This window comes from Monodelphis domestica, chromosome 7 (assembly GCF_027887165.1).
Source record: "Monodelphis domestica isolate mMonDom1 chromosome 7, mMonDom1.pri, whole genome shotgun sequence".
NCBI classification, from domain to species: domain Eukaryota; kingdom Metazoa; phylum Chordata; class Mammalia; order Didelphimorphia; family Didelphidae; genus Monodelphis; species Monodelphis domestica.
This window is the reverse complement of record NC_077233.1, coordinates 35195084-35213153: the sequence shown is the minus strand read 5'-3', so window position 1 is coordinate 35213153 and position 18070 is coordinate 35195084. Positions and strand designations below refer to the sequence as shown.

Below are 18070 nucleotides of genomic sequence, written 5' to 3'. Positions count from 1 at the left end.
TTCAGCTAGTAGGAAAATGAGTAGACCAGGGAATAAGGTCACCTTCCTTCTCTCTCCATTTATTCCTGGGATTCCCTTGTGCCTGGGTAGAAAATTGAAACATTATTTGTAGGAAAATAATTGGAAATTATCTATGATGTCAGAAAAATCATTAGATACAAATCAATTCCTAGTTGTAGATGATTTCATGATGTAGAAGAATATTTGCACAGTAACCACAGAACTCTGAAGTATAGAACTTGGCATGTATAACAAGTAAAATTCTCTATCATTATAAATGTTAATGTTCCTAGTGGAAAGTTGAAAGTGATAATGAGAAAAAATCTATTTTTAATAGCTATAACTTAATGAGAGTCGTATTTTCATGCACGTGTTAATTTTGATGATTTAGTAGCATCTAAGCTAAATGGAAAAGATTTGAATTAAACTAAAATGTGTTGGCTTTTTTTCCAAGATATTCTGGAGTGTGTACAATAATATTCCTCCTGTGACTAACCTGCCTCTAAGATGTAGTTATCATTTAATGAGGGGAGAGAGACGACCACTCTGGTAAGTAACTCTCATGTAATTTCAGGTTAAAAGTGGGTGGGAAACCACAGTGAAGCAAATAAATTTGTACTGACCTGGAGTATAACCAGGTCTCTCTACCACTTATGTCTGAAAATAATTCTTTTTTATGAGTTAGGAGTGAAAGAAAAACATCTCTACTTAGGTCACCCAAGGCCTTCAGACAATATGGGAGTTTTCAGCCTTTTCTTCAAAAACAAATATTAAGCTCTTTTATTTTCGTCTTGTGGTTTTTAACCTGGGGTCTGTGAACTTGCTATTTTAATATTGATAACTATATTTCAGTATAATTGGTTTCCTTTATAATCTTATGTATTTTATTTTGTGCATTTAAAAATATTATTCTGAGAATAGGCCCATAAACCTCTGGATTGCCAATGGTCCATAAGAGAGAAAATATTAAAAACCCTTGTTTTTGACAGTTTCAATTATACATGATCTCTGGAATAAAGAAGCCTATGGTCTACTAGAGAGACAAAGTAGAATATATAGTCTAAATTTAAAAGAAGACTTCATATGAACTTAAAATAATATATAGGATAAGAAATATCATATATGATTACTAATATTATCTGAGAGAAGGAACAATTAAGGACCATAGATTTAGATTTGGGAGGGACCTCAGAGATCAATAAGGGTCCTCTTACCCCCTGCCATTTCAGAGATAAGAAAACCAAAACCTGGAAGGTTGCTCAAGGTCACAAAGGTAATAAGTGTCAAAGCAGACCTAGAATACAAGTCCTCAGATTCCCATGTAGTTCATTGCTTTTTCCTACCACTGGCACCTTAAGGATCATACATCCAAACCTCCCATCAGCCTCATTGATCTAAATGTTAGTAATATTATTTCACTCTAAATCCTGGAAGTATTTATTAAGCGCTTCCTTTGTACCAGGCACTATGCTAGAAGCTGAGAATCTATAGGCAGAAAATTAGAGAGGCTCTTTTTTCTTCCACCTATTCCAGGAGTCATTAATCTCTCTCTCTTTTTTTTTCTGTATCTATGAATCTCTTTGTAGAATAGTATGTTTTAAGTGCATAAAATAAAATGCACAGGATTACAAAAAAAACCCAATTATATAAAAATTCAGTTCTCAAACTATTTTTTAAAAGTTCATAGATCTCTGCTTGAAGAAACCCTAACTTATTACTATCAATTTCTCTTGTCCATGGAGAGAATGAAATAAAACCTAGAAGAACCTTTTATTTTGTTTTCCTTCCCAAAACTATTAAAGTCCATTGTTGTATTTATTTTGGCTTTTTGCCTGCCTTCTCCACTAAAGTCATACTCAATAACTATCTTTGTTAAATCAAACAATAGACTTTTAAAATAAAAATTTTAACAAAATAAATCTTTTAAAAATAAAACACATATGATAAATTTGTGGTTTCATGTGCAGTTTTGTGATTAATTCAATATTGGAATGTTTATTTGATGATTGTTCATTTTGTAATAAAAAAATTTAAAAATTCTCCCTTGGTTGTCTCCTTTTGGTAGAAAGGACTTGAGCATAAATGGAGGAAATGGAGAAAGTAGAGGAGAGTCAGTGATGAAGAAATCACAGATAATTTGATGTAATAAAGTATGTATGTGTACATACAAGTATATATACATGCATATATGCATGTGTGTATATCTGTACTACACATATGCATATCTATATAGTAATATACACCTCCACATATGTTCTTAGATGTACACATAATCCACATGTACATTTTTCAACATAATTTTTTTTTGGCTGTAAATAGGGAAGAAGAAAGTAACGCAAAGGGTGGTGTGTGGAAAATGAAAGTCCCCAAGGAAAGCACGGTATGTCTGTACCCAAGCCTTTCTGGAAATGACTCAGCTGGGCTTTTGTTTATTGTGCTAACAGACAGTTTTCTTCTTTCTAGAAGTTAAGTAGCCTGGTTGATGTTGAGTAGGACTTAGTGATGAAAAACTCTGAGGTATCTTAGCCCTTTTCCTGTCCTACTCTTCCACCTTGGGAAATTATTTCTCTTTCTCTATAAAGTAACAATAGCAATGCTGACTTAGGAAACAGGCTGTAAAATTCAAAGCTAGGCAGCCTGGCATATAAAAGGAAATTATTGCTGAGAAAAGTAGCTCTCACTTTTCTCAAGTTCCCATATTTTATTCAACTGGCAATATTAAGATGGTTTAACACCTGACTTAGCCAAGAATATGCTGTTTCATCCTGACTCTCAATGAAACCTAAAGACCCTAACCAATGGCTTTTTTGAAATGGAGAATAGCTCCAAAGACTTATAATAACTCCAAGTAACACTTTGGAATAATTCCAAAGAACTTCTTTTACATAGTAATTAAATTTTCACATGCCCATATAAAGTAGAACTATGTTTTGATTCAGTTGAACATCAGAAAGTTAATGATCAGGACTCAGCTCCATCATTCAGTCCATAATGTTAGATAGGTTACTATAAGCCAAGGGATTCTTAACCCAGGGTCAGTGAACTTGAAAAAAATAGCTCAATAACAATATTTTAGCATGATTTAGTTTTCCGTGGTGTGGTAGTACACACCTTTAATTCCTTCTTATTGGGGAAGCTAAGATGATGGATCATTAGAGCTCAAGAGTTCTCAGCTGCAATAGGTAAGCTAATCAGGGTCTGTACTAAATGTGGCACTAATGTGGCGAGTATCTAAGACTGAAGAGCCATGAGACTACCTACAAAAGGGTGAACTGGCCTCCTCAGAATGACGATAGGATATAAGGCAAGGGCTTTTCCTCTGACGGCCAGGACAAACTCTATATGAAATAAAATATAGAGGCAATATCTAAGAAATGTAGAGTTGTTTGCCATGGTGGGGGCATTCCAAAGCATGGATGTCCATGGACTCTGTGGTTCCAAGAAAGTTAAAAAGAGGCATCTTGCACTTCCTAGCTGTGTGACTCAGCCACGTTAATTAACCCCCATTGCCTTGCCCATACCAGTCTTCTGCCTATACAGTTTTAAGATGGAAGGTAAGGGTTTAAAAAAAAAAAGGAAGCATTTCCACATGGGCCCTTATTCATTATATTGGATGAAAATGAACATTAAAATGTTACCTTATAACTTAGCAAACCAAAAACAGCCCTTGATAAGGGATAAAAGGAATAATGCTGCACAATCTCATCTTTCCATTGTTTCTTTCATGTATGTGTGCTCAAAAAAAAAAAAAAGGAAAATCCCCCCAGGGACCCATATGCCTGAGATGCATAGAACCAGATTTATTTGTTAAAGGTGCAAACTATTAGTCAAGATACATTTTTCCAAGTTTTGACTGTTCCTTGGCATATGTATTAAAAAGAAAAAAATGTCAGGGAAGCAAATATAAACTATTCAAGGCTTACTAAGCAGAGAAAAGGAAGGAGGCAAAGAGGTAATGGAGGGAAAGGCTTAATTTTCAAGTTTCACTTTATTCAAACTTAATAGCAAATGAATTTTTAAAAACTATGATGACAACATAAGTTGAAAGGATTTTCCTATTCATTCCTTATATTTATATTTGAGTACACAAAAATATTAAAAGATGTTATACAAAATCCTAAATCCATTATTTATGATTAGTTTTTGAAAAGCATGAATTGACTTTGCTTTTTACTTCTGAGGAAATTTAGATTCTCTTGATGTTGTTTGCATTGTTGTGGCCACTGTACCAATTACTGTCTGATTTAGCTTTCTCTACTCTCCTCGTAGTCTTTATATTTGCAGTTATTTATGGTATGTATAATTGTGTTCCATTATGGTCATGGTTATTTTTTTCTGTCATTACCTAATCACCATAGTCATATTATTAGCATTTTTTGTTATTATGTATAAAGCTTCTATGATTTTTTTGGTGTAAAGGGGCCTTTCCTCCCTTCTCCCAGATTCCCCCTCCCACCCCCCATTCAATAACATTCTTTGAGCATACATAATGGCTTTAGTATAATAGATTTTGAGCTAGAAAATCCCTCAGACATCAGAGTTATCCTTCTCACCCAATTAATAGATAATTGCACTTATAGTTGAACCCTGGCACTCTGACTTCAGATTCACACTTATTTTGCTGCCCCACATGTTTAGTCTTAATAGAAGAATCACCAATTCCTTCTTTTTAGAGAGCCCAGTTGGCAACAGTCACCAATAGTACCAATTTCTGTTTCATAATTATACCAGTGCCTTTTCTCCAAGGAGTCAAGCCCCTCTACAATTCTTAATTAATAAATAGTATTGCATTGTTTCCCTTAGAGGCTCATAGAACAGAAACTACAAAATCAAAAGGATACTAAATTTTCACTGATCTTAATTCATTCCTAATTCCTAATTAATAATGCTATGAAGAATCACTACTGAGAGACATCAGAAAAGTAGCAGATCTTTCCAAAGAAATCCTTAGATAGCAAATAAAGGGGAATGAGAGGAGAGGCAAGGTGAAAAAAGGAGCAAACCTACAGTAAGAACATGGGAGAACTTGAGTAAAAAGAAACAGATTCCTCAGGGATTCAGATTTATCCAGACTTGCTAGGCAAAAGCCACGACCTCAAATTCTTCTGCCACAGAGGGCACAGTTCAGACACTACAATACCCATGTGTCAAAAAACATAACGAAGTACGTTTCAGGTAAAATTGCAAAAGTCTTTCAGTCCAGTGAGAATTTACTAAATGGACTCTAGTTTTAAATTTGAAAAGGTACAATATATCTCATGAAGTGGCATGAAATACTCTTTTTGGCATTTAAAGCCCTTCGCGAGCTGATCCAATTGTACCTTTCCAATATTAAGCTTTATTCTTTTTCCATGAACTATGATCCAGCTTCATTGGTTTACTACTGTTCTTCATACAGGACACTCCATTTCCCATGCATTTGCATTGGCACATCCCATGCTCAGAATGTTCTTCCTCTTTACCTCTAAATCCTAACTTCTCTGTCCCCCCACCCAAGATTCCTATCATGTCTCATCTCTTATAGAAGACCTTTCCTATTTCCTCTTCTCCCCCCCCCCAGCTGATACCTTCCCTCTGAAATTGCTTTGTTTACATTGTGTATATCTTATGGTTATTCGCATGTTCTCTCCCCATTAGAATGTGAGCTCCTATCATGTTTTTTCCTATCGTTGTACCCCCAGCTCTTCGCATAGTACCTAGAACTTAATAAGTTTGTAACAAATGCTTTTAGCTGACTAACTCAATGGTTGAATCTCAATTACTAAGAATTAGACCCAACAGATCAGCCTTGTAAATCAACACAAAAAACTTACTAACTTGGGGGGGGGGGATTTAGCTTTTCCCCATCTAACAATAACTTATTTACTACTGTGACTTTTCAAGATTATAACTGTTTTGACAAAGAACACAAAACAGTTCAAATAATTACCTGTGTTTGGGGACCTTTTGTAGAATTTAAATATTTTAAACATTTTGAAGTTTTGTTCAATGCTAGAAAATCTTTGCAGTTTCATAGTCTTAAAGTGTACATGTTAATTTATTTCTCTCACAGCAATGTTGCGATACTTTTGAAATTAATCTAGCAATAAAATTATATTCATGAAAGATGTATGTTTGGGTTTTTTATTAAGAAAAAGCAGAAAAACTAATACATATACAAACACATGTATATAAATATATTCTAACACACATGCATGTAAACACATTTGTATGATGTATAAATACCTCTATATAGTCATACAATACATACATTCTAGCTTTATCAGTGTCACCAGCAACAAAAATAATTACTCTAAACATTACCAATACCTCCATTAGAAATGTATTTTCTTTAGTCTTCAAATCTCTTTACCTCAGTTTGCCCCAACTCAATGATCTTTCCTATTATAAAATTATCTGTGCTCTATAAATACCTCCTTCAGTTTCTCCCCTCTACAATCCTCCATATAACCACCACAGTAATATCTCCAGATCTAATCAGGATTGCCCTGTTTCAGAAACATTTAGTGTTGTTCTACTCACTGGCTACTGAATCAAATTAAAAACTCCTTAGCCTGGCATTCAAAGCTTCTACAACCCTATTTCCTACTACTCCTCTCTAAACTCAAATCCATCTATCAATTCAAAAGCATGTATGAAATATGTTCTATGTGTCAGGCACTGTGCTAATCAGTGGCTTTATTAACTAGCATTAAATAGCCCCTGCCTCACACAGCTTAATTACCCATTATTTCCAGATCTTTTCTCTCTCTCTCTCACCTTTGTGTTTTTCTATACATCATCCTTAATTCCTGGAATCTACCTTTCCTTCATCAATCTTTGCCTGTAATTCTCTTTTTCAAGAGTTGGCTCAGATGCTGTCTAACTCCATAAGGCAGTCCTCGGTATCCCTTCTAGGTATGATCCTTCTTTGAATCTCTGACACCATCCTGCTTAACTTCACCTTTACAGTTAAGCAGATTCAAACTTTTATTGTAGTTATTTGCATATATGTCTCCCTCTTACTGTGCCATACCAATTGCTCACACTCTAGTGGTAGAGTGTTTTTTGCTTCTTCTTTATATCACTAGCACTCCTGCCCAGAGTAGGAAGGCACTTAATAAATGTTTGTTGAGTTGTTAAACAATTCATGGTTTTTGCCCATCTGATTTGGGGATGTCTGAATTTTCCAAGTGAACTTGAAAAACGAATGTTTCCTTATAGAAGAACAACTGACTGGGGTCCTGAAATTCACTCTCTGAAAATGTATGTATATATTTCTCTTTCATGTTAGCCCACAGTTTGGAAAGAGTTGTTGTTAGCAACTATCGGTGAACAGTTTACAGATTGTTCTACAGCAGGTAAAAAAAAATCCTGGCTCAAACTGCATGTGTTTACCTAATGCTTGACTTTTGTGTTTGTTCCTTGCAGAAGGGCTTTTTTGCGTGTGGTTTTTTAATACGATGTTGTTTTGAAGCTGTTTATTTTGTTACTATGTAGTTGGCTTAGATTTTTTTTTTTTGCATGTAACCAGTGGTTTTTAAGACTGTCATCTTTATTTTCAGTCCACTCAAAGGTCAAAATGAGAGAGAATTTTATTTTAGTCTTTTAACTCTTTTGTGTCCAAATTCTGGAGCTCTACATAAGTAATTCAATTGCTTTTCATGGGCTGTCTGGCTATCTCAGCAATTAAAGAGTTAAGTAAGATTTTAATCCACTTAGTGGTTAGCCATCCAAGTTTTTCCATAAAATGTAATGAATATCTTTCATACTGTACAATTAGGAAATAACCAGAAACTTAAGCTGTAAATATATGAAGAAACTCAGTCAAATATCAAAGTATAAAATAACCTAACAGATAACACAATTTTAAAATCCCTATACAGACACATAATCAATATCTATCTTATATAAAACATAGTACTTGATGATTTCCTTCATTTCAACTTTTTATTTTCAAGTATTAAAAAAAATCAGCCACAGTGATTTGTCCACATTCAAAGGAAATTTAAAAAAGTTAGACTCCACTGAGTTATTAACCTGAACAAATTGTTTTCATTTTCTTTGTCTCAGTATTTTTTTATGAGAATGTGAAAAATTAGAGTCAGTGATAACTCCTGAAGTGTGTGGAAAGATGGGCCCATTCTGTTAGATTTCTCACATTCTTTTCTCCCTTTCTCCTTTTGCCCTCTTGTACTGTCCTGGAGAAGCAATTCAAAGCTCTATTTCCAAGTCTCAACAACTGCAGAGTGCCCAAGGCTCACTCTCAACTTTTCTCTTTGTGCTGCTCTATACATAACCCATCTGGCCCAATCTTGATTGTTCCATGAGGGATGATAAGCTAAGGCCTTCTGAACTTTACTAGTCCACTTTTGAATGTTGAATAGATTTCCCAGAGAAGAGTTGATCATTATTCAGCTAAGCACACAAAAAAGCCTCTAACTCCTTTTAAGTTCATTTTCATTTCTTCTTGGGTATCTCATTCAACCAGATTCTGGGTGAGGGTAAATCAACAACTGTTTCCCACTATTTGGCCTTTAAATAAAGCACAACTCTCTTGAAAATTTATTTTGATAGAGTAAAGAGCTTGTGGGTTTTACAGAGCATCCCTTCAATAAGGGGGATAAAGCTATTTGTAGCTACAACCAAATAAATTACTAAAGTCATTCTTAGGTTCTGTCTTTGTGTTTTATTGGTACACTTATCCCTTACACTTCAACTTAGTTACTTTAGAGAAGAGTTGGGTTAAAATAAAACAATTTGCCTAACAGTAAAGAATCTCTCTGCATTAGCTGAGAGTAGTAACTTGACTAGATGTTGCTAAAAATAAGACTTGTGTAATTACAAACATGTGAATTCCTTTAAGAGGGCAGTTTTCTGTATGAATTATTTCTGTTTCAGGTACTAAGAAAGATGAACTAAGTTAAAATAGCTGACCATCTTGAGTAAATAAAATCTATGGTTATACAGCTGTCTATGGAAATAACACACATTTTATTAGGGTCATGTTCCTGCTGTCTCATTCCACATATAAATATAATGTACATTTGCTGGAGAGCCAAAAGTGACCTCCTATATAATTTGCTATCTATAATTTTTGGTGCCCACATCTTAAATAAATGGAAGTGATGTGCTGGGCAAGGAAGACTCATTCTCATTCTCTCTCTCTCTTTCCCTCTCCCTTCTCACATACACATATATAAAATGTACATATAAATATATCATTTCCAGAGGATGAAACTTAACTGCAATCTGAAAACCTGTCAGCCTTTTGTTTCTCTTAACAAAACTAGATCAATTTACACAATTTTGTCTTCTATGAAGAAATGTATTATTAAAATGACTTGGAGAGAAAAAGATTTTTCACTCCCTAAGGTGATAACTGATTTAGTATTACTAACAAATAGAAAATGTTGTCTTTAGTTAGAAGTTGGTGCAATAGCAGAATCTCAGAGCTGGAAGGGCCTTGGAATACATCTAATCTAGGCTAAGAATTCTTCATTTTTTAAAATTCACCTTTGGCCTCCTGGTGAAGCCTATGAACCCTTTTTCAGAATCATGTCTTCAGATACATAAAATAAAAATATAAGATTACAAAGGAAGCAAATTACATTGATGTACATATATATGTGTATGAGTATGTGTTTATATATGTATGTACACATAATCAGCTACCCTGAAACCTATTCATAGATTCCATATTAAGAACCCATGATCTAGTCTAAGCTATATCCTAGAAAGGACCTTAGAAATAATTTGAATCCAATTCCCTCATTTTTTTTCAAATGAAGCCACAGAGACTAGAGAGGGGAAGTGTGTTTGCCATTTAACACTGTGCCTGGCACATAGTAAATAATAAGTATTTGTTTCCCTACTCCTTCCCAAGGTCATATAGATATTATATGACTGGGGTGAAATTAGAATCCAGGTCTTCCATCCCTAACCTCTTTCTGCTCTACCAATTCTGCCTGTATCCACAAGTGCAGGATCTTTTATTAGGCTCAAATAATTTTTTTAAAGAAAAAGTAAAAATAGTGAATTTTTAAAAGGTAATTTAAGAACAGGTCTCATAATTTAAATTGTGTATGATTGTAAAAATGAATTTAACTTCGGGGGCAGCTGCGTAGCTCAGTGGATTGAGAGCCAGACCTAGAGACAGGAGGTCTTAGGTTCAAATCTGGCCTCAGACACTTCCCAGCTGTGTGACCCTGGGCAAGTCACTTGACCCCCATTGCCTAGCCCTTACCACTCTTCTGCCTTGGAGCCAATACACAGTATTGACTCCAAGACGGAAGGTAAGGGTTTTAAAAAAATAATAATTTAACTTCCAAAAGAAAGCAGGATAAACAATAAAATTTGAAATCTAGAGAGCAAATTAGAAAAGATGACATAGGACTTCACATTTTAAATTCGTTGATGTTTGTATATTTAATTTTACTAACTGAATGCCAAGTTTGTAGTGCTGTTTGCCACATAACCTATTTGTATTACTCTAATGAAAATATAAAACCAGAGATATTATGTGGGTCTATCACCGCTTCACTGCATTGGAAGAGATAATTCCAAAAGTTCATTTAAGCTCTAATATTCTCTGTTTGAATCTACAGGAATGGAACAAGTGAACATTATAATAATGACAATAACACCTCATCCCATGGTCATTAAATTAGCCCCTCAGCTATCCATAACACTGTCAAAGCCTGAGGAGTAAGCAAAAAATATCCCAGTGGGTCATGGGTTCATAGATCTAGAGCCAGGAAAGGACTTCAAAGGTCATCTTGTCAGTTCCTACTCTTCCTTTTTTCTAGGGAGATTCAGTGACTGCTGAGGTCACACAGTAAGCATAAGAAATTTAATTTGGAACCCAAATCACTTTGTGTTAACACTGCCAATAACAGATATACATATATATATATATATATATAATATTAAATATATACATATATACACACATCTTAATAGATCATGAGGATTTCATTATAGCAACTCTTATTCATAATGATAATCTCTGGTCATCAAAAGGTAATAACTTAAGTTCAGCATACAATTAAGGTGTCAGGGAAACATGATATATATTTGAAAGATTTCCATAAAAATTAATTTAATAGTAATTTTTAAATCTTTGATGCTTAAAATAATAAGTTTTAGTCATTTGGAGCCCTAGATTAGAGTCCATGAGAATGCTGCTGAAGGAAATGCTGCCTTAAAATCACTTGCTTGCTAGCTTTTTACTTACTGTTTGCAATTAAAGATATAATTAATCCTTAGAGCATATTCCTTTTTTGTCTTATCCATAATTTATAGGCAAAATGTTATGTGGTGAAGATCACTGTAGATTGACTCAAAATATTAACTCATTTCCCCCTTCATCCTGTCTGTCCTCCATGCAGATGATGATGTAATAGGGGTTAGTGTAAGTGTCCGTGATCGAGAAGACGTTGTTCAAGTCTGGAATGTGAATGCCTCTTTAGCAAGTGAAGCAACAGTCTTAGAAAAGATCTATGAACTCTTGCCACACATATCTTTCAAAGCAGTATTTTATAAACGTAAGTACTTTGATTCCAATTATTCCTTTCTACGTCATTCTATGGTTTACTTACAAAAATGGAAAATATATTGTTAGAGGAGAAAATAAAATCACTTGAAATTCCTAAATGTTAGAAAAAATAGTCTCCATAATTCAGACCAGATTTTATTCCCTCCTAACTGCATGTGTCAGAAACAAAGGTACCTAAAATATTTGTTATTTTTTAAAATTAAGTTTAATCTTAAATGTGTCAAACTCAGGAATGATTGAATTAGATTCAAGATAAAAATTTTAAAGGCTGTTACATGAGCAGGTCAAGGTAACTCTTCAGTCATCTCTACCATACACAAAAATTTATAATATATAATAATTTGTATTATAAGATGAAGCTAGTTCTATAAAGATGCTTATGTATTATACTGAAATAATAATCATTCCTCATTATCTATGATTGTAAATACACAAACTGAAAATATATTTATTCATTGAAAGTGGTGAAATGTTAGGAAGCAGAGAATAACTACATGTCTGGATTGACCCAGAATTCCCCTTTGAATTTGTATCCATTGTTTATATGTTCTTTTAAAATGATCTCTCTTATCAAAGAAATAGCATCGTGCATCCAACTAAACCAGCATCAACAAATGATGGGTTGTGGGTTTAATGATAAATTGGAGAATAGAATTGCCCCTTATTTATCCAACAAGCATTCTATCCAATTATCCAATAAGCCTACTCTGTGTAAGGCATAAACCATTTAAATTTTTTTGAAATATTTGAAATGTTTAAAACATTCCAATTTTCATAGCAAATATGTCCTTTCTCCCAATTCCAATGCCAGAGACTTAAGGATGAGAAGAGATCATTTATGTTTCAAGATTGACTAAGTGTGATGTTAGATATTGAACAGAGCTTTCTGTGGAAATGAGGCACAGAAGTCAATCTGTTCACATTCTAAAAAGTAAGACTAATTTATAGCTACAGCTAAATACAATGGCCGAGTTTCTTCATTTTAAATGAAGAGAGAAGCAAAAAGGGAGAAGGAAATATCCTACAAATAGTTTTCCCATTTTTGTCCCATGTTCTCAAAAAAGGAGAGAAAGAATAAAAAGTTTACTTTTTTAAATACTATCATCAATATGGATTTTTAAAAATGTATATGACAAACTATTGCAAGATCACTCAAGATCAGAATTGTTTTATTTTTCTTGACAGAATGAGATAGACCGTTCTTTACCATCCATGCTTCTTCCTTGATTGAACCTTACAATATGACGAGTTTGGTATTGTGGAATAGAGAAGGAAAGAGAAGAGAAGTGGTAAAGAATTTAGCCTCAGAGTTGGGAAACTTGAGTATTAGTCCAGGATCTGCTGCTAATAAGCTATGTGTCTTGATACAAGTTATTTAACTTCTTTGGAATTCAGTTTTCTTATAGAAGGAGAAAGTTGTATTAAACATCCTCTAACATTCTTTTCAAAATTAAATTTTTATTTCTTTGATTTGGAGTATTCTAGTCAATCTGAATTGATCCTAGAATCAGAGAAATTTAAATCATTCACAATCATTAAATAATCAGATCACAAATTTGTCAGAGTAATTTTGGGGTCCATATTAGTGATCTAATAAGATTGACCATGTGGTAGTGTGATTTGCTGCTTAGCAACTAATTGCTGTACTTACTGAATAAAAAACTAACAGAATTGACTTTTTTTTAGCTAATTTAGGCAAGCTGAATATTCAAACACTATGCCACTAGAAATCATGGCTAATGACAAATGTCATTTCTGAGTATTAAAATCATATTTTAATGGCATGTATTAATATTAAACTATCTCAAATTATCCATATTTTAATTTAGATAAAATTATTATTGTGATAATGCTGATTAAAATGCCAACAATGCTTCTGACTTTGTCCAAGACTGGCAATCCTTGCTCAATTCTGGGTACTACATAATTGTTTTGGAAACATAAGAAATTGGCAGAAGTTTTGTTCAGAGTGATTTGACATTGACAAATAGCTTCAGGGTGAACTGAGTAGAGGTGGCTGACTTCATGAATGTAGTTTGTGACAATAATGCCTTTTGTTCTGAGTTCAAGAACTCAAGAATTGACAGATTCTGGGTGGCATGTTAGAAATCACACAGAACTGACCTAATACTCATGCAAGTCAGCCCATCCGTCAGAATGGGGGAAAAAAAATATATATATATACACACATATATATATTTGGCAAGATTTCACTGTTAACTTGGCAATATGCTACTTTTGTTTTCAGGGCTAAATCTGTTTTTTAGCCATGGGATTCATGTTGGGCAGAAATCATAGATGGTACTGAACTCTTTTAAAGAGTAGGATGAGAAATTTATTAATAGAAAATAGGAGGAACATTACTATCTTTCCATGCAATTTTACATGTCATTCACTCAACAAACATTCATTAAGCACCTATCATATGTTAGATTCTGTACTAGGCATACTATCTATGTGTTATTTTTAGCTAGACTATTTTTATTACAGGACAGATCTTAGTTGAAACTATTTCACTAAAGTCTTGATAGGTCGAAGGAAGGAAGGAAGGAAAGAAGGAAGGAAGGAAGAAAGGAAAGAAGGAAGGAGGGAGGGAGGAAAAAAAGATGTAAAGAAGAAAGGAGAGAAAGAAACAAGGAAATAAGAGAAGGAAGGAGAGAAGAGGCTAAATAGACAAAGGTGTGAGAAATTCTCAGTTTTAAAGAAGGACAGTATTCATAAAGATTGATAAATGAGAATAGTTAAGAAAAACATGGGAAGATTTGCCCGAAGTGATAGAGTCAAAGCAATAAAACAGGCAATGAAGAGAGCACTAAAGTCAACATGGAGAAGCAGAACATCTTTTCTAGGAGGCTTTTGTCTATCCCAATAAATGCTAATGCCTTCCTTGAGAGATTACCTCCAGTTCACTATATATATATATATATATATATTACATATATATACTTAAATATCTTTTATGTTAATAGTTATTTATACATTTTCTCCCTCATTAGATTGTAAACTCCATGAGAGCAAGGACTATCTTTGCATTTTTTTATATTCCCAATGTTTTGCACAGTACCTGACATATAGTAAACACTTAATAAATACTTATTGGCATGAATCAGAGGTCCAGTCACCAGGGGCCCTTTAAAGTGTAGACGCCCCAAATTATAAGGACCAAAGTCAGTTGTTCTGATTCTTTACTGTAAGAATTCCTATTTGAACAAAAATTAACAAAAAATCTAGTTGTCTGACCTTGCCATTTGACTTTGAATTAAGAAGCTGCCCTCCAGGATGTTGATTTTCTAAGCAGGCATTTATTAGTCAGGAGGAAATGTTGTAAACCATAGTTCTAAGTTTTTTCACTTAAGAATGTAAAGATTGTCATCTTTTCAAGTTATGGAACCAAATAGTAGTTGTCGCCAGTGTCAGACAGTGGGACTAATAAGTAGGAGGAAGTTTACAGATTACTAGTATAATAGATTTTTTTTTAAATCCCCATGGAGAATGAAGTAGAAGAAAACTTCAGTGGAAAAACATTACAAGTGCTGCTTGATTGTATTTTGATTGAGCAACTATTACTATCTCATGTTGTTTTTTAGGCTGTTTTTTGTTTGTGTTTTATACAAGACTGAAGGGTGCATTGTCTTAGCTGAGTAATTTTTCTGATATGTTCCATGTGCCACATTTTAATTTCTGGGACTCACTTGGAACAACATATTTTCTTCATCACCCTGTCCAATCGTAGTTTCTTGGACACAGCAAAAAGAATTAGACAGCATTGCTATTGTTTCCCTATGCCTTGTTTTGTTTGTTTTCTTTTTTAATTTTAATTTCATATCCCAGGAAACAAATGCACTAGCTAACAGTTACTGGGAAAATGGCATTTAAGTTTTCATTGACATTTAGAAAATGGGATAAGATACTTAGAAGAGAGCTGCCTCATCCTTTATTTAAAATTTTCTTTTCCTTTTTTCCTGCCCTTTTAGCCCATGAAGAACATCATGCTTTTGAAGGTGGACGTGGAAAGCATTAATTGCACTTTGTACAGAATTCTTTGTCCTTTGCTGATTGGTTTTGGACACGATCTAAGCAGGAGAGAAAGTAGAGAGAAGACTTGCTGAAGCAAAATGCTGGCCTTTTTAGATATGTTTTTCATCTTATATTGGTCAATGAGTACTCCAAGTTGCAAGTAGCAGGGGACATATGTTGATTTCTCACGTGATATTACTTGCTTTGGGTCTTCTTTTAGATTCTTCCTGTTCTCTTCACTCTGATCGTCCCCCCACCCCAAGTTTCTTATTTTGTCTTCATTCTAATTATTGTTTTAAGTAGAACTGTCTCCTTGAGGTACAAGGTTCTGGTTTCTCTTGAAAGGGCATATATGCACAGCCCTGACAATGCTGCTCTTCCCGATCATGCTGTCCATAAAGGAGACTAGCTTGGGGAACCAGGCATTTTAATTCTTTGTCATGAAACATTCCTATCAATAACGTTTTTGCTCATTGTCTTTGTTTCAGGAGAAAAGGAAACTGTACTATATGTTCTAGTATACAAAGTGATCTGGTTTTGCACTGACAAGATTACATGTATAGGTTGGATGGAAAGTTTGGGGTTGGATTTTTGTTGTTATTTTTTGTTTGTTTTTTACATGAAAGGTAAGATCAAGAACTGATCTATGGTGAACGCCATGAGCACATTTTCATATTGATCCACTCTGGAAATTTTTTTTTAACCAGGATTTTACTTTGGCCTTTTGAAAGCAATACTTAGGAGTGGAAGAAAGGGCTTTCATTTCATAGGAAACCTGAAGCTTCTTATTTAAAAGGGAAGTGATAACGTAATTGCTTAGAATTAAGTTTACTGCCTTCTGAATTTAGGGTGTGTGTATCTACTTAAGGTTTTTTGAATCAATCCTAACGCGTTTTGCTAAATGGATTCTCATTTCTAGCTTGTGTTCTGTGTAGTTTCACATTATTGACAGTGCTCTAAGGGAGGCAGTTTTTTTCCTCCCTTTTTCATTTAGGAGCAGGAAGTTAATTCTCATTTGCAGTGTGAATGTGAATATTTACAAAGTGGAACTCTGAGTGCATTTTGTCCATATTAATTATTGGAATTGTTGATATATTTTATTATACTACCAAAGAATGATTGATTTTAGCTGTTTTTTTTTTTAATTGGAAGCTGCAGAGTAGAAGCAAATGTAACCCCCTTCCCCCCTTTCCCCCGAATGAGATGAGTGTTTTCACTTGGGAATTGTTCATCTTGCACTGATATTCATATCTTTATTCTAGGAAGTCTCTGCCTACACCTACCTGGAAAAAGCACAAGATTTTTGGGTGTGCTTTTTTTTTTAAGTTGTTCCTTTTTGTCGCTTTATTTCAGGACTGTTAGCAAGTAACACAAGATGATACATCTTGTGACAGGGCAGTGGGTTCAGCACCCTTGTTTTGCCCACTATTTCTAACTCCTCTTTGCAAAGTTGACCCTGCAAAGGTATGACTTAAGATAATCATCAGAAATATGTTTATAAATAAATGAAATTTTCATTTAACATTTTTAGAATTCCAGCTGTATTTATAAATAATAAATTGTGCTGTTCACTTACATTATCAATAAAAAAAACTTTCTAAAATTGAGTTGCTTCATTGATTTTAAGTTGAAATAAAGTATTACTAGATCTATTTTTTTTTTCTGGAAAGTGGCCTGTTTATTTAATAAATTTGCTAGCATCCAGCTTGTTTCTTAATTTTACATCAAGCAATTGTAAGTGACTCTGTTTTTCCAAAAGGGTGAGAAATTTATATTTAGCATAATTTTCTTCATTAACAAACAATCTGTGATATTTTTACTTTTAAATATATATCTTTGTTAAATATTGCCTGTAGATATTTGAAGTCAAGAATAATGATATAAGACTTGGCTTAATTATTCCTAGTTTCTGTTATTTAAGTTAAAAAACATGACTGGCAAATTGAATGGCTTTTTGGCCAAATGAACTTTAGCAATTGTTTTAGCACCTTTCAAAATGAGTAGCTGTTAAAAAGACTTTAATTTACATAATGTTAAGAACCTATCATCTTAATTACCGCAGGAGAGGATTTTGTTAAATTTTACTTTGGAAATTGTTTTAATTGAATATTGAGTTTGTAATATCCTTTGAATGAGCTAAGCTGATTTAATCAGTTTTAAAACCTCTCATTAACTTCCTAGATTAAAGGAGGGAATGATATGTAGAGATGCAAGGAAGCATTTTCTGTGGTTTGTGCCTTTCTTTGCAGCCTATTTTGCTAATCTTCATCCAAGCTGAAGTAGTGACTTCCATTAGAATTCTAATATTTGTAGCCAAGTCATTGAAGGTGCCAAATCCATAACCACCCAGGCCCTAAGCCTTACTCCCTCCCAAAGCTCATGGAAGCCAATGGCTCTGCGAGGGAACATGAGCTATTTTGGACTTCCTCTGCTCAAGAGCTCCATTTCTTTTCACAGAATGAGGCTATGTGACGGAAACCAAGATTTGTTTACTCTTCACAGTGTTCCCTAGGCACT

The 18070-nt window shown here is 33.9% G+C and overlaps 1 protein-coding gene across 2 annotated transcripts in view; it reads left to right on the top strand.

Moving 5' to 3' along the window:
* The window catches only part of EIF4E3 (eukaryotic translation initiation factor 4E family member 3), a 49757-nt gene extending 32601 nt beyond the window's left edge, over window positions 1-17156 (top strand). Inside the window, exons 3-7 of one of the 2 annotated variants that reach the window (XM_007500093.3) lie at window positions 455-549; window positions 2320-2380; window positions 7274-7340; window positions 11370-11525; window positions 15511-17156. In XM_007500093.3, coding sequence (XP_007500155.1) covers window positions 455-549; window positions 2320-2380; window positions 7274-7340; window positions 11370-11525; window positions 15511-15557 — 426 coding nt within the window. In that variant the 3' untranslated portion in view covers window positions 15558-17156. Of the gene's footprint in view, window positions 1-454; window positions 550-2319; window positions 2381-7273; window positions 7341-11369; window positions 14091-15510 lie in introns of those variants that run through there. The other variant, XM_056804422.1, reaches the window with a different exon arrangement.
* The last annotated feature ends 914 nt before the right edge of the window (window positions 17157-18070 follow it).